General features: G+C 33.7%; 1 protein-coding gene across 3 annotated transcripts; it reads left to right on the forward strand.

The window, feature by feature from the left end:
• On the forward strand, positions 1-26,922 carry LOC146527439 (beta-1,3-glucosyltransferase). 3 transcript variants are annotated; one of them, XM_085204603.1, is made up of 11 exons: positions 1-170; positions 3,873-3,920; positions 17,924-18,033; positions 19,839-20,030; positions 20,511-20,659; positions 20,992-21,181; positions 22,208-22,343; positions 24,052-24,205; positions 24,484-24,593; positions 24,983-25,152; positions 25,513-26,922. In XM_085204603.1, the coding sequence occupies exons 1-11, from the start codon at positions 161-163 to the stop codon at positions 25,663-25,665; spliced, it is 1,422 nt and encodes a 473-aa protein (XP_085060729.1). In that variant the 5' UTR covers positions 1-160; the 3' UTR covers positions 25,666-26,922. The 3 variants fall into 3 exon arrangements, with proteins under 3 accessions (XP_085060729.1, XP_085060730.1, XP_085060728.1); XM_085204602.1 differs by lacking the exon at positions 1-170 and adding an exon at positions 3,480-3,569; XM_085204604.1 differs by lacking the exon at positions 3,873-3,920.

The raw sequence follows: 26,922 nt of genomic DNA on the forward strand, positions 1-26,922 counted from the left end.
CTAATAAATAACGTTAAGGAAATGTCAAAAAAAGTTTTCAAAATAAACTTTAGGATAGTATGGTAAATTAATCATAGATTGGAATTTCCATAGTTTTATACAAAAGTGTTTATTAAATTATATGCAAATTATAAATTAAGTGCAAACTAAAGCAATAAACATGTGCCTTGGTAAGTCTTATAAAAGATATATATGCCTCACGCTGCATCCCGCCCACAGCAGGGTAGGTAGAGGGAACCTAGCGTTAAGACATTCCTTTTCCCACTTTCTGACGAATTCTGGAGGTGCTGAGTGTTAGAACTCAACGCCGTACTTTACTTCGATGCCAGAACAAAGAAAATGGAAATATTAATTTAAATAAACTGATAAAATATACTAGACTGGCCGCTTATAAAATATATATTTAAAAAATCCTATACTTTAGATTTGGTATATTTTAAATAACTATTTGTTAGTCCGGTTTGTATATTCTTTGTTATTACTAGTTTTAAAATTACTAATGCTATCAAATTATACAGTTCACAGTATCACTCAAAAAAAATCATTATTTAATTTCTTATTTTTCACAATTTGCATCTATAATTAATAATATTGCATCTATAACACTACTGTTACAGAAAATATTTAATACAGAACATTTGTCTTGTCTCGGAGGGTTTTTTAAATGTTTTTTGTCTAAAAATTTAATCATTTATCAAAAGTGGGACAAAGAATAAATATAAATTACAGTATTTTTTATTACATATCCATTTATTGTGTGATAGGAATAAAATACATTTAAATGGAAAAATGTCACTATTCTTATAACTATAGCTGTTTGGTTAACTTATGCTTTAGATACTAAAGCACAAATTTTTAGAGGGTATCTCATCTGGCAAAGCTACATTATCTAAAAATATTTCAATTAAAATTATTAAGGAAAATAAATCTTTCCTTCTAATAATCTAATCTTCTTTACTGTCTGTGTTTGTCTTTGGTATGACAGTAGTTTCTGAATTAATGCACCAATTTGAGTGTGGTTTATTTAAACCAATGTTCATGATGCTTGTTCTTAGCAATATTTTATGAAAAGAGTAGCTTAAGAGCTAAAACACTTTGCCTAATAAGGATTTTTTTGCTTTGAATTTTTAAATTTTGCTTGTACTTAACTTAGAGCTTGAACTCTTTAGGCTAGTATAGCAGAGGGGCACAAACATGCAATTGTAATGACAGGTTGTGGGTTCAATTCCCAGTCAGGGAATGAAATATTTAATTTTTTTTCCCTGCTCTGGTACTACAAAGCACAGTGCTTTTCTTACGTGCAGGAGGCACATAGCAAGGCAGAAGGAACCTGGGACGCTAGTAATAAGACATTCCATGGTACTTACAAATTAACGCCACCACTTTCGTAAGTACCCATTTCGTTTCCATTAAGACACTTAAGCTCCTCACTTTCCGCTAAATGCTGGAGGCATTGCTTATTGATAGGCGGAACTCAACGCCGTGATTTTTTTTTATTTTCATCCCTGCTATATGCGGGATTTACCTTGGCAACCGAACCCAGTCACACCTTGTGCCCTTTCACCATCCTCGCGTATATGCGTTGCTTAATTTGTAAGACCTCAGTTTACATTTTGGTTGCAAGCTATTTTATTTATAATACCTATGTAAAAATTCGTCATTCTGGCCCAGTTGGGAAGTGTGGTATTAAAGAGTTGTCATGACTACACAACACCATACCGATAATAAAGCGATAATTGTAAATAACTCTTTTTTTTCACCTTGATATATTATCCCGCACACAACAGGGTAGGCAGAGGGAACCTAGTGTTAAGACACCCCGTTCCCCACTTTCTGCCGAATTGTGGAGGCGTTGTTGTTGAGTGGCAGAACTCAACGCCGCGCTTTGCTTCGACACCAGGGCGAAGAGATGGAAATTTAAACGTAAATAAATATTTCACTTCCTCGAGTGGGGATCGAACCCACAACCGTCGCGTTACAGTCACACCCTCGCGCCGCTGCGCCATGGCGGCATAGATAAATCTTTTTACTCAACATTATTTCTATGAGTAACGTGCAACAAATATTACGCCTCTTATAGGATTATAATATATTTTGGGCCGAGTAACCCTACCTACAAATTCGTAAACTACTTATTTTAAAATAATTACCTATAATATGTTTTTTATATAATCTTATAAAAAATTGTAATATAACAAGAGCACTCTTTTTACTACCTTTTTACTACCTCTACACATCCTCGTAAACAGCAGTTTGTTTTTCTTAGTTAAAGTAGGTAAAATAACTTTGCTACGCTTTTCCTCATAAAAATAACGCTTAAAACGCCACAGTTTATATTAGACTTCTTGAAAGCTTCTTGAATATTCACGGGACGGTCATTTTGAGACTCACTAGCTATTTAAAATTTATTTAAAACTTGAAATACTGAAATGAGTGAAAAATTAAGTTTAAACCATAATATAATGAAAATTAATAAGTAATAATAATAATGAAATTACAACAATACATGGAACTCTTAGTACAGAAGTACATACCATAGAGGTATATTAATAAACTTACTATTATGTTATTATAGAAAAATTCCTTACAGAGATGCTAACAACATAAATAAATTGTAATAAGCGTATAAGAATTTCCATATATCTTAATGAGAACTTTTGGCCCAGTTATCAGAGCGGTTCGATGGTTTCCAAGAGGTGCGGAACTAATCCCGGGCTTGTACTTTTAAATTTTGACATAAATGTTTGTGGTGTAGTTCTTTAAATCTGGCGTTCCGAGCATGCCAGTTGAGCACATATCACTTCGCCAATGTCACGTTGTATGGAGAAGGCGCGAAGGAGGTTATAGACATAAATGTTATGACATTTTATAACATTTAAATGTATAACACTTAACTGTCAAAAAATATTAAATGTTAAGAAATATTATTTTATGATTTTTATTTTTAACCAAATCTATTACAATAAAATAACTATCATCTAACCCTCAGACTGCCTTTACTTTAAAACTTTCAACATATTAAGTTTAAGTAAGAGAACGTTCGTTGGGTACAATAATGATACCTACCTAATTGCTATTAAAAGTTAAACATGTCAATGTGTGCGGCATAACATTAATTTACAAACATTGCTTGCTTCTCCTCTGTTTGCTACCTATTATTCAATATAATATATTTCAAAATGTGCAAATACGTCATTGTTGTACCAAATTAACTATTTACACGATAAACCCTTTCGAGACGCTGTGAAAATGGAAAAATCTAACGCTACATTAGGTGTATACAAAATATAAAAACAAAAATATATTTTTAATTTTATGCAACGTAATTTAAAGATTAATCATGTAACTTCTAGTGAAAATTTATCCGTGATATATTAACTCAAATATTTTTTACTTAATTCGCACATTTATAAAATAACTTCACAGGAACCAATTATCTATAAAATCAATAAAATCGTTTTATCTGTTATCAAAACTTACATGCTTTTGTAAGCTTCGCGGCAGTATTGAGACTGACGTAGGGGGAGGCGAACGCTCGCCAGAAGTTCCCGCCAAAATGATCGCGAAAGGTATTTCGCGTTTGTGACGTTCTTCTTTTTTAATTTGTTTTTAATGCTCTAGGTTCTTTCCTTTTTAATTTAGTATTTTTTCGTTGTTTGGTCATTTTTTATTTTTGTTAATTTTATAAAGTTGTAATTTTATAATATTTTATATTTAATAGAAAAAAATGTATAAAATGTTTATATGTTTATTTTATAATATACTGGTTATACGATTTTACTGTAATGTAAATAACATTATATATTTCCTTTTTTACCGCTTTGTTTTTTAAACTTAATTTATCTATATATTATTATAATTTCTTGTTACAGTTACAGCGTTGATGTTTATCGCCTATTTACAAACAGCAATAAGTTTTGGTAAGTTTTAATAAGTTTACATACAATTTTTTTTGTACTATTTTTGATTTCGTTTATTCAATGTTTTAAGATAACTATAGTTTTATTTATGAGCAAAAACTATTTCCGTATAGAGTAAGCAAACTTTTTACTAGAATATTTATTACTAGCGACCCCCTTGCGGCTTCGCCCGCTTTTACTACTGGATTATTCATATAATGTATGTTTGCAAAACACTTAAGGTAATGTGAAAATTAATTAAACTCTAATGCAACCTGCATTTTCATAATTTCAATAAGGATTTTCCAATTGTTTTCCACAGCAAGGATTTTTTAGTAGGTACCGTAATTTTAAATCTGTGCTACTAATCTTTTCAAGTACTTATTAAAATATATTTAAATGACTATTTTTAGATAGTTAAATGACGTTACAATATCAAATAATACGACGAAGAAATTATAAACAAAAACCTACCTACTAATAACTACTACAAAAAATATGAAACCAAATATATCGCGCTGGAATAATACATTCAACTCCAATTATCCAATACGTGCAAACGCATCTAAATCTTCGTTGCTATCTATATAGGCAGGCGGGTTTTTTTTTTTCGAGCTTGTAGTTAATGCTGAAGAGGGTATTCTGTCCCTGATGAAAAGCAAGCACGACGTGGCTGCCTGTGAGGAAAATTAAATACATCGGCCGAGAATCGAACCCGGGCCACCCGCGTGGCAGGCGAGCATTCTACCACTGAACCACCGATGCATGTAAGGCAGGCGGGCGCGGCGGACGCATGGCGAGTGGCGAGCCGTTTCGCAGCAAAGATTTTTTGATATTGTAACAACTTCTAAAGTACTTATTAAAATGAAAAACAGTAAAAGACAGTTTTGGTCTACATTAAATGGCCAACGTAACTAATGTACTTATTTATATGCTGAGAGTAAGGGATAAGTGAAACTTGAGTAACATATAACTGTTGTGTCAACGGCGGGATGTGTCAACAATTAAATGCGTTTTTCTGTAAAACTATTCGCAATTTCGAAATAGTGTAAACAGCAAATTTTATCTTCGTTTAACGTAGAAAATTAATAAAGTATTTTAAAGGATAAGGATTAATACCATTATTGAAAAATATCCCTCACAATAAAAAATATATTGAAATTACAATTTTTAGACAGAAATATGATCACTACACGTTATTCTTAAAAGATATGAATATGCTCTCGCTGACTTTTTTGTAGATCTTATTAAGAGGAACAATACTCCAGTACATTATTTTCATGTAGTACTTACCATTAAAGCAGCGCATGCGCGAAAGTGTCTCAACGGGTAGGACTTTATACACATTTATCGTATTTATGTTAATTTACATAAGAATGTACAAATAATAAACTATATATAAACCTTCCCTGAGAAATACTCGACCTAATGGTGAAAACCGCATAAAAATCCGTTGGGTGGTTTAGAAGAAGAAGAGTTAGAAAGTTCAGACAGACACGAAAGGCGACTTTGTTTTTTAAGATATAGGATAGGATAGGATAGGATAGTAATAATATAAATAATTGTATATAATAATTATCCTATATACGTACCTACCTATCTGATTTAGATATCTTTTATCAGTATATATAATAAGTATTAAAGCCGTCTCTACGACAAATTCAACAATTTATATTAACACATACGCACTATGTACAGTAGTCATATGTATGCATGTCATGTAATCGTCTTTGTATGGATTAGACACCGAATTCCAACATAAATTAATATTAGGGTCTTATACCACGGAAGTGTCCTTAACCTAGGACCCCAGATACCCTCTGCCTAACCTGCTAAGTGTAATACAGCGTGAAACAAAAAAAATATATATATAATAGAATATATTAACATAAGACTGAAGAATTTGTTTAGATTAAACATCATCAAGTATGTACTGATTGGAGTTAAGGTATTATTTTTGTGTTAGATAGTCCATTGTTTTGAGGAAGGCTATAGGCTACATAATATCGGCTTAATCGATTCGATGTAACTCACTGTATGTATAACTTAATGAGGTCGAAATTACCTCGGGCATTTCGGGTGCACATTTGTTAGTTATTTCTATTTGAACACAGAAGCGCAGTCGCAAGTAAAAACAAATGTTTTTTTTTTATAAGAATTTACAATGGAAACTGTTTTTTTTTAATTTTTTTGCGGCACACTGAAAAAAAAAGAAGAAAATAATAGTGAAATATTTGTATGCTCACGTGGAACTCGTGGAAGGTCTCAGTCGGAAGCAGATAAATAATATAGTTTCTCGCTCCACATTTTGTGACATAGATACTATGTATTATACAGCTGTGTCAAATGAATTAAAAGGAATCCAGAACACTATTAAATTGTCTGTATTTTAAAATTTTCAAGATAAAATTCATTATGTTTTTCCTTTCATCTATCTCTTACTAGATCATTTTGTTCGTAACGAAAATAAAAAAAATACAGTTGAATTGATAACCTTCTTTTCATACAGAAGTCGGTTAAAAAAAGGTAAAAATTACCATATACCTAGGCTTTTTACATTGTTATCATACCTTTAGACCGTGGAGGCATTGCGTTGCGTTGCTTACTTTGCTTTACGTCAAAAAGCGTATCTCACTGTACTCACGATAGTAATTGTGAATAGTAGTTTTTTTCAATATATTTATTTATCAAATAATAAAAAGAACAATATTTTTTTCAAGTAATCAAAGCATACCATATCGCCGCTTCCGCCAGACCGACTGTTCGTTAGGCTCGCCAGTCTCATCAGTATTCGCATCTCAAACGCACGCTAAATGTGAATGCCTGCAACGATAATTGTTTATAGATTTGGCCTTTGTGCGGTGTTCAGCGCGTAATTTGATTACGTTTCGATTTAATGGACAATTATATTCCGATACTGTTGTGTCTGTCTCATGTGTGTTTATTACAGGTGTTGTAATTTCTATTTCAATTTTTTGAGTAATTTTATACGAATGAGTAGTTAAAGATATAATATGTGCTATTTTACTTATGATTGTAATAATTACAATAATAAGTAAAATACAGCGTCTTTAAACATGACGGCTATGGGTTCGACCTGCATTCGTAGATAAATCGAACTCGCTATGAAAAGATAAAGCGCACCTGTGAACACCACTCAACATGCTTTGTCTTAAATTCGGGCGAAACACAGAGTGTATTGACACTATATTTCTGCCCTCCTTGCTATAATAAAGAAAAACTAAAAAAAAAAAATAATGAAAGAGACTTACATAAACAAATAAAAAATATATATTTATACCTATAAAATATATTTTTACGTGATAATATTGAAATTGCCTCTATGAGGAACCTATGGGGAAAATGTAAAGTTACAAATCAGCTTTGTGGAGTTCCGTTTTGAAGTGTTTCGGAAAGATTGCCATCAGATGGATTGACTTCACTTACCTGATTGGTTGTTCACAATGTAACTGTGAATCTTCTTTTTACTATGCATTTACGTTTATTTATATATTTTAAATTTTGTTTCGTTTAAAGGATATGGATATAAGTATGTTAAAAATCATTGTTATATACATAGAAACTAATATTATTTAGTAAATCCAGTCGTAGTTCAGAGGCGCAAGCGTGCGACTGTAAATTCGACAGGTTGTTAGTACCACTCTGTCGGTTCCCACTCTTTTCTTCTTTCCTCGCTTTGGTGTCGAGGCAAAGCGCGGCGTTAAGTTTCGCTACTCAACACGATATGCCTCCAGAATTCGGCGGAAAGTGAGGAGCGGAGTGTCATAACAGCCTACCCTGCTACATGCAGGATACAGTGAAAAAAAAAACATCTATCATCATCTATAGTATAGTTGCTGCTTTACTTCCATGATGGACTTAAGTGTTTTGATTTAAAGTTAACTCCTTTAGGAAACGGAAATATCCTTTCTAAGTGCTCTCCCATACACCCTAACTTCTCTATATCCAAATTTAAACTTTCTAAACCTAGTAGTTTCGTCCACAGCAACGGAATAGTTTTATATCAAAATATTAGAAATTTAATATTTAAAAAAATATTATGATTATTTTCAAAAGATATTAAAATGGCTTCGCAACCTAAGCGTAACCGTTGTCTGTTTATTTTGTACATTTAATCAAACTGTTGTTTTAATTTTCGTCTCTCATTTTAGAATGAGATGGTTCTTAATTTGGGTTGTCGCAAAAATATTTTTAAAAACTTCTTTTAAAATATTCGACAATTTTTTCATATTTGGACATTCGGGCAGGTGTATATATATATATATATATATATATATATATATATATATATATATATATATATAATAGAACAATTTACTTTCAACTTCTTAAGAGGAATTTAGCATTTTATGTTTAGAGATACATAATCAATATAATTCTTCCATTACTGAGTGCCTGACAGGCAACGTAAAGCCTTATTTACGCGGCGTACATTCAATCCCGATATTTGCGGAATCCCGCATATGTAAAATATATCCCCTGTCCCGCAAATCATTCATCAATCATCAATAAGCTTCGTGTCATAATCAGCAGCAGAATCAGCACCGCATTACCGATATCTCAACACATTACCTACATATTGCATCAAGCATGTTCCAACAGGACCACGTTGGTGTTAATATTTTAGGATTCCGTTGCTTATCTTATAAGTATAAAACGGAACCTTTATAGGATCATTGTGATGTCCGTCTGGCAAGACCATTTATCTCGAGATCATATGGTTCAGATCTACTGTAACTTGGAATCAAGCTTCAAAGTCAATTGAATCAAAAGGTCATCTATGCATCTCATTTATGCATCTTTTTGTTGCATTTGGCATGAAATTGTGAAGAACTTACAATTCAAATAAAGGGAAGTACAAATTTATATTTCTAGGAGGTACATTATATTTCTAGGTTATCATACAAAAATAGTGCATATACCCAAACAATCTTAAGTTTGTCAACTATTATTGGTTGCACTTCCCGTTGACCTATAATTCTGAAATTGATATGAGACCTTCTATGGGTGACTCCGACTCTCACTTGACTGGTTTTTTTAAATGTATTCAAATAAAGTCCAACTATTACGTAAAAAGTTGGAAAAACCCTCACCAAGTGAGAACAGTTTGTCCTCTACGAGAGGGACCAAGTTTAAAGCCTCGCTACCGTATCTTACATAATTTAGTGTGTACTTTGTCAACTTAGCAGGAAGTTAGTAGATCGTCTTGTGCGAGCACTGTAGGTGCGAGTGCATCCTTTGTTTGATATTCCTCTTGCCGTTGTTGCGGATTTTCGGACTCGCTTATTGCATGTTGTTCTTGAAATGGATATTAGGCTGTCTTTGAGTGCTTGAAAGTATAGTTATTAAAGAAATGTTTTTAAATATACTATACCTAGATAATATTTATTTTTTGCTTAGCACTATTTCTCATATGGGTTATTAGAGTTAGGGAATGAAAATGATTTCTTCTCCTGAGTAGGAATCGAACTCAAAAATAATATAAAATGTTTAAAAAATAAATTTCAAAGAAAATTCCATCCCAACATCTCTAAGAAGGCGTGAAATAAACATCTTGAAGATTTTCAGTTAACATCAGTTCTTAGCTCTATGTTATATTCGTTCGAACATAATACACAGGAAAAATTTAAACGAATGCATAAAATTTTTAAAACACCTTTACCTCGGGAAACTTTAACAGTAGAACAGTAACTAAGAACTCTTAGAGGAGTGTACCAGCAATAACTTATAAAGTCACTCATAAAAGAGCACTGAGACGTGTGGGTTACAATTTTTCTTTATAAAACTAAGGGTCAAAGTTTAAAACCTCAGTGCCGTCGCTTGAATAATTTAGTACATGCAGTTTGTCAAGTAAGTTAGAGTAGTGTCTTATAGCTGTATGATGTACTAGCGACTACGTGCGGCTTCGCCCGCCTGGTCTAATAACTAATGGTACGAATAGATTACGATAGACATTCAGACATTAGTATGTGAAGTGTTTATACTCGTGTACGAATTTTTTGTTGAGAAGTGTCTAACTCTAAGTGTACGAAAGTAGGGTCCGGGCTGTTCACTCGCAAACGAATGATGATGATACTGTAATGCGTTTATTATTGCGCTGTGCGGTGTATTGGAAATGTTAAAACTGTTCGAAAACGTTTCAACTACACTAGACTCTTAGACACAAATTGAACGTCTTTAGACAGCGGTTGACATGACACTAATTATTGTGTTACAATAAACTTTACAATTAAAGAAATTCCTGTTAATACAGAGACACTCGATGTATACACTAAGTGTACCGTGTATAGTAGTGTCTATTAGTCGTATATGACACAATACATTCTAAATGTCCGTAGTAACTGTAACTCCAGGTTCAGTTGGTTACATCGAAACGATGACCGTGACGTCAACACGAAACCAAACTAATAATTCCTGAGATTGGTGCGTTCGACCAAACAAACTCTTCCTCTTTATAATATCAGAATGGAAGTGTATGAATAATATACATTGCCGTTTGTTTTAAGGCACTATGTATTTTGTCTCTCCGCATAGTTATTGTTTGTTGTGAAGTTAGTTTATTTTACTTTATGTTGCTTGGAAAACCTTAGGTTATTGACTTTTATCTAGACTATAAAATAAAGTTGAATGACGACGTTACCGTAAAATGTTTTTCATATTCTAGTAATCATTTTTATTTCGTCATGGCGCAGTGGCACACGATCTAACTGTGACTGTTTGTGGGTTCGATGCTCACTCGACAGAATGAATTATTTCCATTTCCTCTTTGGGCTGACTGTGGGGGATGGAGTGTCTTAACACTAGGTTCTCTCCACCTGCCCTGCTAGGTGCATACGGGGAATCCTGTTTTTCCTCATCCCATAGGAGTTTTGTGAAATTCCGTCTTACTGCAACACTGTGCAAGCAGCCTAATATGCCAAATGTACAGTGTTCAACGCCACGTAGTTCCGGCTCGTATTTATATCTGCGATCTTGAGATACCGTTTTCTTTCATAAATTATAAACTATGAATTGAATTGGCATCTCAAGATCGTTCTTAAGATCGATATTAGAGTTAAGAGCAGTTTATAAATACAGGCTTCAGTAACGGAAAAGTTTTATATAAATAAAGATAGAAGATATCTATATTCATAATTAAAATCTGTAACTTTTAATGACGTCATTACGCAGTTGTTTCTTCTATAGGGTTTATATGAAACCTGTATAGTATGAAACATAGCATGCTCGTTGTTTTTCTTTTTCACATATATTTACTGTATATACCTACTGTATTGTCATACTTAACGAGGTACAGTTCATTTGCGTGGACTGCCTTTACAAGACGTAAAATACCGTTTTTTGCCAAATGCTTTAGGAATTTCAAGAAATCTTCTAATAGTGATCCCCTACATATCACAAGGAATTTCAGATTTTGAGAGAAATCACTTTCATAAATACATGATCCGTACCTACTCCTGTTCCCCACTTTTAACTGATTTCTGAAGGCATTGCGTGATGAGTGGCGGAACTTAACGTCGCTTTATCTCGTTAGTCGTTAGCGAGGAAATCTTAAATATTTCATTTACTCGAGTGGAAATTGAACCCACAACCTGTGCCTGTAATACGCCTGTCCCCCTGCACTAATAATTTTGGCTACAATAATTTCCATTTTGTAACTTTTACCCCGCTTTAACTAAAACTATCGATAACTCTTCTTTCAGTCATTTTAACTGAATATAATAGAAAAGTGAACCAAATAAGGGTTATTTCAATACGTAAATTATAGGTCGGTGGATGATATCACATATTTTACTATAATTCTATGTAATACGTCTGCAAGCTATTATTAAGTAATTGAAGGTTATTTTATGAAATGTTGTTAGTTATTTTCGTTGTATGAAATATGGTTTCAGTCGTTATTCATGTACATTTAATACGTATTTGTTTTTTATATAAAGTGGCAAAGCGGGATAGTGTTTTTCTAAAAATAAATATATATATATATATATCAGCTTCACGCTGTATCCCGCACACGCCAGGGTAGGCAGACGAAACCCAAGAGTTAAGACACTGCAGAGACACGCACTAAAGGCATTGCGTGTTGAGTAGCAGAACTCAACGCTGCGCTTTGCCTCGACACCAGAGCGGATGGAAATGGAAATATAAACGTAAATAAATATTACACTTCCTCGAGTGGAGATCGAACCCACAGCTGTCGCGTTACAGTCATACCCTTGTGGCGCTGCGCTACGACGGCTTCAATTTTAATATTACTTAATATAATATAATATAATATAATAAAGCGGAAGAGTTTGTTTGTTTGTTTGTTTGTTTGTTTGTTTGTTTGTTTGTTTGTTTGTTTGAACGCTAAGATCTCTGGATCTACTGCTCCGATTTACTATGTTTTTGTTTTGTATGAAAGCTGCATTCTTCAGGAGTGCTATAGGCTATATAACATTACATTACACATATATACTAATATATTTTAAAGTACTTTCTAATTTGACATGCAATTTATTCTGCCATGTTAATAACAACCGTCGCGTCGCTACGCAACCGTCACCGCGACATTTTGATATTCATCCTTATGAAAATAAATATAATAGTCACTTTTAGCATTTTATCTAGATGAAAATTATAGTTTACTGTATAACATTCTAATAAATAACTAAGGAGATGTCACTAATTCCAAATGACCTAGCCTTCGGGCGGCATAGTGTGACCGACGCGAAAGGGCAGATGACGTTGACGGTTTTATAAATTTTCATACATTTTCCAACTTTATTTGCTATTTATAATTAATTTAAAATACACTTTGATTCTCCTCTTATTTTATTTGATATTGCTGGCAAAAAATATCCTTTTAGGTAGTTTTTAGGTACGGTTTTAGGTACTTTTTATAATATTAAGAATATCCTTTAGTTACTTTTACTTCTTATGTTGGTGCATTTCAATTTCTCGGATATTTTTTCTAATAATATGCCTCTACTTATTATTCTTTTTAATTATTTACGCTTATATTTTCTTACTAATTCTATTGAAAACTGAAAATAATATATTTAATAAATATTCTTATAGTTTAAGCAGGCGTAGCCGCGTCCGGGTCCACTAGTTACTTAATATAACTGTCAAATTATTAATTTATTTAATTGATTTATTTATTGCCAACATTCAATAAATAAGTAGAAAGTTAACATATTAGTAAATTTACTCTGCTTATATTACGACATCCTTGAAAATAAAAAAAAAATATTACACATTTTTATTTGATTTTTGTACAATTCCCAAATATTCACTTCAAATATCTTTCGATTGCAAAATTCGGTAGAGAAATCAAAGAACAAATGGCAACTGACTGCATCCAGTGTTCGTTCAATCGAATGGGAAACTTAAATCTGATAAAAGATACCATGCTTGTGTTATTTTCATCTTGTATTGGTATAGTCATTTGAGTTTTATACATCAAAAATAACATATTATACTCTATATCCTTACTCAGAGGAATGAATTATTTTAATTTCATGGTTATGATAGTATGGCAAAACGCGGCGTCGAGTTACGCCACTACAAAGACTTAATTCTCACTGCACAATACTCTCTGCCATATGAATCTCTTATTTGTAGCGTAAAATTAATAAAAAATCTCCAATTTTTCGGTCATTTTAGGTCATTCCGTTCACTACCTCTTCCCTAAAATAGGGAATTTTGCATGATGAGTGGAAAAATCAACCGAATACCAAAATTATTTAATTAAACCCAATTACACGATCAGCGATTATCCCATATAGTCGGAGATCTGGTCTACTAAGCTTAGCCACTATTATGTTAAAATTGCCCACCTTCCACCACCTTGAATTGAGGCATTGCGCGTTGAGTGACGGAACTTAACATCGCGCTTTACCTCGTTTCGAAAGCGAGGAAATGAAAATATTCAATATTTCATGGTATACATGGGTTTTAAGGTTTTTGAACAGAATTTCAAGGAACACGCTATCTCTTATTACATTTTAACTCCGGGACTAGTCCCGATGAGCAAAGCTGGTTTGCTTTTACAATACAATGTTATTTTGCTTTGTAAATCGAATGTTGGATTGAAATTGTTTTCTGGAAATGATAAAGGTTATAATATAATAATGGATTAGCTTATTTGTATATATACAAAAATTAAATCAAATCTAAACACAAAATATTTATAAAAAATATGGCCATAGGTTGTGGGTTTGATGTTCATTTGAGGAAATGAAATTTTTAATATTTTGATTTCTTCGCTCTGGCGCCTCCAGAATTCGGCAGAAGTTCTCCTCGGTGGGAAGCGGAATGTCTTAACACTAGGTTCCCTCTGCCTACCTTGCTGTGTGCGGGATACAGCGTGAACCTGAAAAAAAAACCTATGTATATATACATGTTTTAAATAAGTAAACACTAGCGCATCTTGAGTAGCATTAGCCTTATAGCGGTATAATTTGTTCTTACCTACGCGACGCCGTATCGGATGCATTCCCACGGGATTCAACTGAATTTGTCCCGAATTATTGATGTGTGCGCTTCAAACTCCTCGTGAAAATGTAGACGCTGGCAGACAGTATCCTATGTAGGGAGGTTTTTAGGACATTTGAGTGCAATTGGGAATGGAGATGGTAGTGGAACGTTTCAGTCATTTACTGCTTGGAAATTCAAACTTTCTTTGCGTTTTGGTGATTTGGTTTTTGATTAATATTTTTGGTGGTGATAAGTTTATAATTGAGTAGTTTTGAACTGTGGTTTTATATCGTGGTTAAATGTACCCCACTGCATCACATGTATATACATTCCTTTAAAGGTCGGTCTCCAGCACGATAGAGAAATGACCGGTTAATGCGTGGACTCCTCTTAAATAAAATAGGTTTACATTTACACCAATAAAGAGTCTGCCCCCTAAAACTGAGCGAGCTAATTTCAACTATTTCTGCTCCGATCGCCTATTTTTCAGAAGTCATCATAGTTCTTAATGGGTCCGCTCCGCCCCACAGTAGAAACCGGGCTTTAGCTTTTTTTAGGTTATTTCTGTTTAATAACAGAGATAAAGCCACAGATAAGTGCTACTATTTATTTAGGTCTTTATTTTACAATTTGCGATAATAGTGTGAAACTAAAAAACGATGATAATAATAGCTCGACTAATCGAAATCGAATCGAACTATGACCGAAAATCCAATCCATAGAAAATGAAACTGAAAAATTCCATTAAAAAACATAGACAATCCAACGTGACTACTACTATCGCGCTACTTCCATCCACAGTCCCGTAATCCCTCTAGGTTTCGAATAGAATCCGTCCATTTGGTGCGATGGCCCCGAATTATTAATGCTCCCAAACGCTATTTGCACCTTATCCACGATCCAGTCGGAAAAGTTTCAGCGAAATTGAACAAAATTGATTTCAATTCGGCAATTGAATATAATATTCATGCAGTGAATTCGTTACGGGCCCGATGACAGTCGTGTCAGCTTGGCGGGCGGCGTGTTTGTCACCAATATTGGTTTTGACTTAATTGTTTATACATTGTTAAGTAGTTAACTAAAATGTGGACTATTTGTTGCGTTTATTTGCTGTAATCTGAACATTTTTTAATGAAATTGACTGAATGAATGAATGAATTATTATATGGTTATTTACATACGGAACAGAACCTTACATTTACTATACTAATATCTATTTTTGAGAATTGCCGTTTATCGCTCTTGTCTGTATCCAAAACCCAATACACCTTTCTCTTCAAAAAATCGAAAAACTATCTCTCAATATACGCTGCATAACTTTCGCCCATAAATAAATCTGTGTGCAAATAAAACGAAAAGTCACTTTATCACTCTCGGAACATTACGTTCATTCTCTTTATCCGCGACCGGCCTATCTTTGAAAGCGAAATCCGACAGAATAAATCCTGAAGGCATCCAGCACCCATGAATAATGCAGAGCTGGAGGTGCGACACATTAAAGTCTCATTGCTCCATGAGAGGGCGGAAGTGCTCCTAATAAGCGTCAGATCGAAACTGATCGATCGGTGATCGCGGGTCAACCGGATATTAGGACGTTGTTTGATGGTTTTATATTCATTTTATGATGTGGCGTTTTTGGATTGTGTTTAAATGTGTCTTTATTTATTTAATAATGGTATAATTAAACATTTTATGATATTTCAGCTACATGGTAAATGTAAATTCTCATCTAATTTATTTGCAGACGATAGTATCTGAAATTATAAATCTTGAGGCTAAATACTAAACAAATATTTTATTCCGAGTTCTGTTCTGTTCTATCTGTATTCATATAAAGCGTTCTGAACGTGCCAGCTGAACACTAATCACTTCGCCAACGTCACGTCACCTCGTATTGAGAACATACGGAGGAGGAGGAAACTTCTAAAAAACTCTAATCTAAAATGACAACCTCCCGCGTAACATATTGACAATGTCAATTTCACGCGAACTTTCTTTACCATAAATCATTGCACAAAATTTTAAATTGCACGGAACTTGGCCGAGGTTATTAGCTATTGAATAATTCATGTGCGCCCTACGTATAGATGTGTTATCTCCGTTTTTTTTTTCTTAAGTAATAATATCGCATTGTAGAGTGCAAGCTTCGGTACTTTTTAAGGCCAGGCCAGGCCCTTTTTAGGGCCTTTAGGAGAGAACTCGATTTGGTATCCCAAATAACTGTTTTCTTATGTTTTATTTTCTGTTCAAAAATTAGCATTGTAAAAGAGGAAGAAAAAACATGAATAAAATATCACTACACTATGTGAGAAATAAATTGAATTTTCGTATATCAAGGAATATATTAGGAGCAGAAACATGCCATGTGCGATGTCTACTTACCATATTCGATCAATGGGAGAGTAAGTCTGTAAGTCAATAAACCCCATGCTGTAACTAGACCTACACATCAATATACCTACGTCTCTCAAGACTATTTCCCAGATGAGTTGTCATGAAGTTGAGAATCAAACTTGATTGATGGTACCCTCGACTTAGAATACATTACTGTTAAGGCAATTTATCTATATATATACTACTGGAATTTACAGTAAAAATGCTTCTTACTCTTTGATATCTATAACATAACCAATATCAACGATAGTCAAAACAAAGTACAGTGCTGCCATGATTATACCAAAGTAGTCGCAAACATAATTTGCGTGGACGTTAAAGGTGAAGTGGAAAAGTCCTGTCTTCGCCTGTTCCCGTAACAATTTATGGAAACCCCCGTTTAGTGTTCCCATACACTTACTAACCTATCTACCTATCTATAGTAATATTGACTGTGCGTTGTCTGTCAGTCGTACTTTTACAAACATAATTATATATATTATTAATATTCGGTTTCGTCCAATTTCTTTCTCAAAAAGTTTGATCTCAATATTGATTTCCATCAGAAGTAGGGAGGCACAACTAGACCAATACATCAATATTCGCCCCTTAAGTTCATATACCAGATTAATTGTCATGACGCGTGAAACCAACCCCTGATTGATGACACCCTCGACGCCCGCTGAGGTTATTTGTCATAATTTGACGATAATGTCGTTATCCCGATCACGTCAGGTAAACATTAATGATACACGGTTCACGCATTTACTTTGATAGATTGTGATGTTAATATAGTTGTATGGATACTTAGATTTTTTTTACGCCATTTTCCACTTTTTGCAGGCTAGGCAGAGGGAACGGCCTAGTGTTGAGTTTAGACACTTAGTTATCTTCTTACTGTAAAATTTTCCAGACATTGCTTGCCCATTGGCGAAACTCACCGCCGTATTTTGTCTTATTACCAAACTGATGAAATAAAAATTAATAATTTGAAATCGAATCATCATAATTATATATATTTTTTTAAAAATGAACATTAACTTTGTTTTTTTTAAGTTACACGATTGGAGATTTTAATTTTATATGTTTTTCGCAAATCTAGACGTAGTAAGAAACAAGAAGGCGAAGAAAAAGCTTATTTCCTTAAGAAGTCATTTATTTTTTTGTTTCAGATTCAAGAAACGTTATATTTACAATTGTCAGTCAACCAGAGCCATATCACGCCAGTGTTGCAACGCGCCTCAAACACGACATACAGAACCAAGTGTTTGGAATAGAAAAGGTATATTTTATGTAAAAGAACTGATTTTATTTAAAAGTCGGTAGTTCTAGTAGTGGTGGCCTAAAATCCTTTTAGAATATTTATAGAGAGATATAAAAAAATATTTTACATTTCCCATAGAGACAGGATTTCTGGCCGTCGCTATGCAGGATTACGAATCGTGTTTTCACGACGGTTGTCAGTTCGATTCCCACTGGGGTCATTTCTTCGAGAACAGCGTAATTTAACACTAGGTTCCCAAGTTCCCGCTCACCCGCTGCCTACTCTGCTACGTGCGAGATACAACATAAAATAAAATGATAATATATTTTAATAATTTCTAAGTGCATAATATTTTGTCCTTCTAAAAGTCATGCTAGTCCAGTTCTCTTACGACCATTTAAAATTCTGTTAACTTTATTAACTTAGTAGTACTCTACATTTTGGTAAATTTGTCCAACTGTCACAGTGTTCGTTTATTATTCACTTCACTAAAACTGTCACCAGTACGGTTTAGGGATGTAACAATATTTAACTATTCGTATAATTTATTTATATTATTATAAATATTAAATTTATCTTTATGTTTCGACTAAAATTATATTTCAAAGAAATAACAAGCTAAGTATCGACTACGTTAAATAATAGAGATTATAGAATTAATTCTCAATAAAGACAATAAACAAATTACTTAAGCTGTGGCTATACTTTATGATAAGTCAAATATTTTTTAAAAATTTATAAAGCAACGATATGTGAATATATATCTAATTCCGTATCCGTTTAAAGTTTTTTTTTGCAATTTATAACCAATGCGTTCTGTCATTGACGTCAGAGCTTTCATATGATGGCATCATTAAAAAGAATGCTAGAAAATAATGATCATCGCTACAATTAAAACTCTTGACAGCGATATCTATTAACGGATCAAGCTATATAAAAGAATCATCGACGTGCCATTATGCAATTTTGTTATATGTTATCTGTTTTAGAAAAAAAAAATCAGCTTCACGCTGTATCCCGCACACAGCTGGGTAGGCAGAGGGAACCTAGTGTTAAGACACTCCGTTCCCCACTTTCTGCCGAATTCTGGAGGCATTGCGTGTTGAGAGGCAGAACTTAACGCCACGTTTTGCCTCGATACCAGAGCGAGGAAATGGAAATATACTCGTAAATGTAAATAAATATGTCACTTCCTCGGATGGGGATCGAACCCACAACTGTCACACCCTTGTAGCGGCCTCAAGTTTGACTGTTTTAGAAAAATTATATTTCTTTAGCTTTATAGCGGAAAAATAAATAAATAGCGTTATTTATATTATTAAAGAATACTTTCCTCCGTAAAACATGTTTTTTATGGTTGGTATTCATGTACAGTTGTACGCATATCGTATTACTTGACTCAAATAAAGCCTCTCAAAGATAACTGTTTGCGAATTTTATAATTTCCACGGTATAATATTTCCAATTTAAATTTTCATATTCTTCTTTATTTCTGTGTATTAAATATAATTTGATGAATAATTATTAATTTTAATGCTTTTTAAGACGCGATTTTTCATAAATACTTTTTAGCTTCACGCTGTACTTCGCATATAGCAGGGTAGATAAAGGGAACCTACTGTCAAGACACTCCGTTTCTCATTTTTCGCCTTCTGAATTATCGTGGGAGTAAGGAAATGAAAATATTTAATTTTCCATAGTGGGAGTCAACTCCCAAACGTTGCGCTTAAAGTCACACGCTTGCACTGCGCCACAACAGCCTTTTCAGGCTGCTTTTTAATATTTTTAATAACTTTATTTACACATCTTACAATATTTCCTAGCGTCAACCAATAATCCACATAACCCACGAAGAGTTTCCACTGCCTGGTGCTTGGACTATAATACCATTGCTCAAGCCGCTAGTATCCAAATACAAGGCAAATCGTGAAATCAGATGGATTCTATTCGTGGAGCCCCATACAGCTGTACGTTGTACCAAACTTTTTGAAGCCCTGGCGTCGGCGGACGAGCATGTTGGTAACTTTGTTTTGTTATACGTATTTATGAGAATTTTTAGAATTTTTTCGTGAAGGTATTTTTCGTTTTAGATTGTTTTTTTAATTTTGGTATTATTTTCTATTAATAATTTATTATTTGTAGCTCGGTCTTCCACTACAGAAATGTATTGAGAGATCGTAGAGTTTGTCACTTTGTTTTTATATCTACCCCACTAGGAATAAAATATGAAGTTAAATAAAATAAAAACATTTGATTTTATTAAGTTTTGGAAAAATATTTAATATTTAATTTACTACATTATTCATTAATTTATATGTTGATTTATAATTTTTTAGTTTCTCCCATTTAAACATTGTAAAATAAGCTCATTCTTTGAAGCTATTTAAACTACTATTCAGGACATTTCCTTAAAATAGATATTGTACAAGACCTCCTGTATCCCATGCCATAAGGGGCGTGTGTCATAAAATAAACAATTATAGAATATATTTTAGGATACAATGTGGATAGGATACCCGTTAAGTGACGATGAGCCCACTATCATACATCACTTTGCCTATTACGAAGATTTGGAAGAGGATGGTGGTTTCGTCTATCCTCATTTTGCCAGCGGATTCGCTATGAGGATAGAGTTAATGGATACGTAAGTATATTGACTAGTTAAATGTATCTTTATGCATTGAGAAACCTTGAAATTGGTTCATATTTTCCTTTTAATTTAAAAATATTTCTTAATCTAAATTTATGAAGATCCATGCTCGAACAGATATCTACTAATCTTCATAATATGTATTGTGCATTCGGGTGATTCCGAAGAACGGGTATTTCTAATAATTACTTTTACAAACAAAACGCAGCAGTTTATGCTTTGACAACATTTACCTTAGATAGCTAGAAAAGATGATTATTAAAAAAACCTGGTCTTCGCAATTATCCTAAACCTTCTATAAATAATATAAAAATCTTCGTCATCAGATTACTCAACCAAATAGAAAATGATGAGATCAAATTAGAAGCTGACTTCTCAATCGACCCAGCTTTTGAACTGGCGCAGCTGGTGTACGGTAGCAAAGACAACCCGGGTCCTTTACTTACACCAGACTTGAGTTTTTGTGTGGTTTCTGGAGATAATTGTGCGACATATCCTCGTCAGTTTGATATATGTGTGAGTTTTATGCATGGTTCGTTCGTGCTTGCTAATTTCTGTCTTGCTTGTTTTTCGCATTATGTTTTTTTTTTTTTATAAAAATGTGAGAAATGATATATTCTTGTAAAAGTATGTCGCTAGACTATTTTCTGATAAAGAGAGTGGGACGAGCGGTTGTGGGTTCGATTCGCATTCAGGGTAAAGCAATATTTTTATTTACGAAAGCCGAAGAAAAAAGAAGCGCGGTGTTGAGCAGTACCACGTAACACATCATGACTTGAAGTGGGAGATAGAGCGACCGAACACTAAGTTCCCTCCGTCTTTCCTGCTATATACGGGTTACAGCGTGAAGCTAAAGAAAAGGAAAAAGAAAGAAAATATTAAGAAAATTGTTAGTACATTTCCATTCGCAGCTTTAGCGCTTTTCTCTAGTGTTGATAAAAATGTAGAGACGTTTTGAATTTCAATTTCGTCCTAAGCTTCTTAAACGTAACCTAAAAGTTTGAACGGTGAAAAACTTTTACATTTTATTCAAATTTCAGTGTTTATTACAGTTTTAAAAATTTTCACCGATATGGTGTGGGTTCGATTCCTACTCGAGGAAATGAATTATTTAATATTTGCATTTCGTCCTTTCGTTTCGTTTCGTCATACAATGCCTCCAAAATTCGGCGGAAAGTGAGGAACGGAATTATTTTAATGGCAACGGAGTCTGTTAATACTAGGTTCCTACGTTCTCACGCCGTTTATATATAAAACTAGCGGCCCGCTCGCGGTTTCACCCGCGTGAACTATGTTATTATTAATTTCTGTCTCCATGGCTACGTCCTAGTGACAAGAGTAGTAACAAAGTTTCATACAAACTTTCGACCCCAAAAACAACCCCTTAGAAGTCGAACATTGCAAATTCCCGTCTTAGCGAGCACCTACGTCCTATAAGTAACTCCTATGCAAAATTTGAGATTCCTAGCACATGTAGTTTCTGAGATTTCGTGATGAGTGAGAGACCTTTCGATTTTATATATATAGATTTAACCTCTACAGGGAAACCCAATACCAGAACATACGATCTACTTCGCTGTGAAGACATGGAGTGGCTTTCACTCGACTAGAGCCAAAGTGGTAAAGAAAACTTGGGGCAAACAAGTGACGCATTTGCAATTCTTTAGCGATGTGGCTGGTGGGTATAGTAAAAATACATGACCGTCACTTAATTTTTCTCGAAACTTCAATTTCGCGACATATATATATATGTGAAGACATATATATATCCTCATATAAATGAAGATATACACGAAGCGAAATTCATAATGTTTATAAATATGTTTTCAATATCCACCACACAAATCATAGCTAACCCCCAATATCCTATTTCATATTCAAAGCACATTAATTTCAAGCAAACTCCATAATTTATAAGCAAACAGATAAATATTATTCAAACTTTTCCTCTCTATAATAGTATTGGTATGATAATATGAAATTGGCTGATGCCGGGACTTTCAATGGGCCTTTTGTAAAAGTTCCCCCACTTCAACTAGTTGGCGGTTCAGGCTATCGTTAGTAATTTCTATTGTGAAATTTGCCAATTTTTTTTGTATCGATCGTTATGTGAAACTAGATTTTGGCTCTGTGTTTGTTCGTGTAGTTTAATTAATTTTATTTATAGTAACTCTGTTAGCTAAGATTGTTCGAAGACGAAAACAAGAGTGAACTACACACTAAGTTCACTGCATCTTATTTTTACACATTTGTGTTGGAAATGTAGAGTTTCTAAATATACTCGTATATAATACTAAATATAGTAATAATACTAGATATATCTGGTTTCAGAGTTTAATTTAAAAATCATGCAATCTTTAACATACAGACGAACGAATAGTAAATTGTTAATTTACTTCTATTGATACCATTTGTCTATACATTTATATTTTCTATAAAAAATATATTTTTTCTATAAAAAACTCTGAATACTAACAATATCAACAGTACATTAACTCTGTGAAAATGTTTCAAAGCACACATCGTTATTTTCCAGTTTAGGTCATTTTGACATTAGGTGAAGAATGTATAGTTTACGTTGTTTTAAATGAGTAACACAACAAACTGAAGAAATTAAGACTAATATTTGTTAAAACCAATGTGGTGCAGTGGGACAAAGTTCGACTGGTTGTGGTTCGATCTTCACTCCGGGAAATGTGCAAATTTAAATTATTTCTAATTAAAAGTATTTAACATTGAATGGCGGAACCCAACACCGCACTTAAAATAAATATCATGGCGCAATTGAGATAGTTTCAATCGCATATTTAGATATTTTGGCTCAGCTTTCAGTCTACTCATCAGTTAAATAGTAGCAAATATTGATGAAGACAGATTGCTATAAATCAGAGTTCATAGATGATGGAAGATGTTAGACCATCTGGTGACACTACTTGTACCTAGCTTTGCATTTGAACTATTTATCTCCGGTGCAGATTTTAGAATGTCTGAAACCTTTAGTATGGAATTTGTAAGTTTTAAGGCCCTCATGGTGCAGTAGAACAGATATAAAAAATATTTTTTCCATATCCGTTCCATTTCCGTTCTGGCAAGACAAAGCGCGGTAATGGTTTCCGCCATCAATTAGACATGGCGATGTTTCGAAATATTAAGTGGACATTAGAGAGTGGGAAGTCTCAACACTAGTTTATCAGTAAATATGTGGTATAAAGTTTGAACCATACATCAATCTTAGGCAATTCGTTGAATGTTTAGCCTAAAAGGCGTACAATGGCCATAAGACAATTTGTAAGTGGTACGGGGTTAAATTTTTTGTCCTGGAATTTTAATATGTTGTCGTTAATATTTAACTCAGTTATTTAGACTTTGATGTGTATTTTCTATAGATCCAAATCTTCCATCAATCGACATTGGAGTGCCAAACACCAAAACGGGTCATTGTTTGAAAACTGTCACTATTTTAAAGGAAGCTGTCAAAAGGGTTGAGAAATTGCCCAATATTAAATGGATATTTTTGGCAGATGATGATACTATTTTGGGGTAAGTTATGATATAAATATTGTATTTATACTCTTGTTAATGCTTACTTAGAAATATCTGGATAATTTAAATGAAAATGTGCTATAATTTATAAAAAGGCTGTTGCTGTTAATAAAATAGTAATATTTTTATTGTTTTTGTATCCTAAATGGACGGATATTATGAATTTATTTATTTTATTTTAGACACAGTATGAACGAAAATTGTATACATAATTATATTTTTAACTTTAGATAGGTATATGTGTTCGGAATGATGTTTTTTCTTTCATTTTTAAGAGTACAAAGACTATGTGAAGTATTGAGTTGCTATAGAGGAGGCTCTGACATTACGGTTCTCGGTGAAAGATATGGCTACGGATATGGAAAAAAGGAGACTGCGTCCAAAGGTTAGATTTCTCTATTAATTTGTATTCTTATTTAGTACTTATACTTATATTTTTTTAATTTCCTCTTCGTATCATCTGTTCTTTTCTGATCCTCTCTAATATTATTGATATAATTTTAGTATAATTGAATTAATTATAAATGTACTTACTGTGGTATTTCATTAAAAAATATTTCTCTGGGCCAGTGAAAAAAAGTGCGGCTAGGGTTAAGCCATATATACAGTCTCTTAAACAGCTACTTACTTCTCTCTAATATATAGTGGGTAGAGGGAACCTAGTGTGAAAACACTCCGTTCCGATATTTTCGTCGAATTTTTTGAGTTATTGCGTGTTGAGTGGCGGTACTCAACGCCGTTAATATGTAATTATATTATTATGTAATACCCAAGGCTACGACTACATAACGGGCGGCGGAGGCACCGCACTGAGCGTGCGGGCGGCGCGCGCTCTGTCGACGTGCGCGTGCGCTGCGCCCTCCGCGCCCGACGACATGGCGCTGGGCGCGTGCGCCATGCACGTACTTAATGTCAGCATGACACACTCACCGCTGTTCCATCAGGTAGGAGTTAATAATGGAGTTAATAATGTCTTTTTGTTTAGGGGAGGGTATGAAATTTTCGATTTCTTATTGATATCATTTTCACGTTATATTATAGTAACAGGATACGTGGAAGGACCTTAGTGATAAGACAATCCTTTCCAAACTTTACGCTTAATTTCGAGACATTTCATCTTGCATGGCGAAGCTCAACACTGCGCTTTGTCGTCCAAGGCGAAGAAATAACAATAATTTATTATAATCATAATCACTATCCCGCATGTGGATCGAGCTCAAAACCTCCGAGTTTACAGTCGAACGCTGCCCCACTGTCCCTTAACGGAAATTACTTATGTATATTATAATATGACAAATCAACAGGCACGACCACAGGACTACCCCCGGGAAGTGCTAGCGCGCGACCGCCCCGTGTCCTTCCACCGCCACTCGTCCCCGGAGCCCGCGCGCGTGTACGCCGCGTGGTTCCAGCACGACGACCTCGCGTTACGGAGAAGCAGGAGAGACGAGCTGTAGACACTTGCTTAGTGACACAATTAGTGAATCGATTCTTTATTCGATGGCTGATGCAGTTAGTGAAGTTTGTGTTTATTAGTTTTCGGAGATTTTATTAAAATTTAATTTTAATATTATGTATATTGTGCGCGACTCTCTATATTATGTACTACATTGAATTTATGTGAGGAAGTCAAGTGAATTCATAACAGAAAACTTCGTTATTTTCGTGATTTGTAAACATTTTATTATCATAATGTACCTACAACGGAAATTAGAAGTCGTATTATCAAAATTGTTTTATTAATAAGCTGTTACCAACTTAATTTATTTTGAACCAAGTTCGCCCACTCGTCTGTGACGTCAAACCCTCTAATCGAGGTTGCTGGAGAGAAACAACATGACATGTATAGGATTTTTCTATGCAAAGAAAACAAATATCGTGTAATGAAAAGAAAATACTGCTTGTAAAATGCAAGCAATGCTCAATAATAAGTACTATTAATGCTACGTCGTTCTGGGCAAGTCAGACGATGTGACGTCACAAAATTATTTTTACGCAACTTGGTCATTATTTGGTCACTTATTCTTGTATAATTAATATGTAGAAAAAAATATCATTGAAAAAATCATTGTGTGCAAAGAAGAATACAATATAAACATTAAATCAGCTTCACGCTGTATCCCGCAAACAGCAGAGTAGGTAAAGTGAGTGTTACACTCCATTCCCCATTTTCCGCAGAATTTTGAATTCTTACTTGTTTTTGGAGGTATTTTGGTCAATAGTAATGAGTTAATAATATTTTTCAACATTATTACGTCGTTACTCTCGAATAAGTGCAATTTTGTGAAGTTTATTAATTGTCTTATTGTTTTATATTATTGATGTATGAAAAGAAATGAATTTATCATTCCTAGGCATTCCATATAAGTTATTATTTGTTAAAAATTTTAGACCGTCGCAGTGCAGTAAGAAATCATCTGTCTGTAAACTCGATGGTTCAATTCTCATTCGATCGAAATATATATTTCTTTTTATGATAAGTCAAAACGCAGCGTTGTGTTACGCGACACAAAAGTCGAGTAGAAAGTGTGCTTGCTATAAGATTATAATTGTTATTATTATTTTGTAAAAGTCTGTTAGTTCATAAAAGTTGTTTAAACTCTAATCATCAAATTATTAACTTAGTTATAGAAGTATTTAAAAACACATTATGTAACGTTACTATTATGTTGTATACATATCACTTTTTGTAATAAATTTACTATATTTTCTTA

Source organism: Heliconius melpomene, chromosome 20, assembly GCF_056956725.1.
Source record: "Heliconius melpomene rosina isolate 202511_hmr_F chromosome 20, ASM5695672v1, whole genome shotgun sequence".
NCBI classification, from domain to species: Eukaryota; Metazoa; Arthropoda; class Insecta; order Lepidoptera; family Nymphalidae; genus Heliconius; species Heliconius melpomene.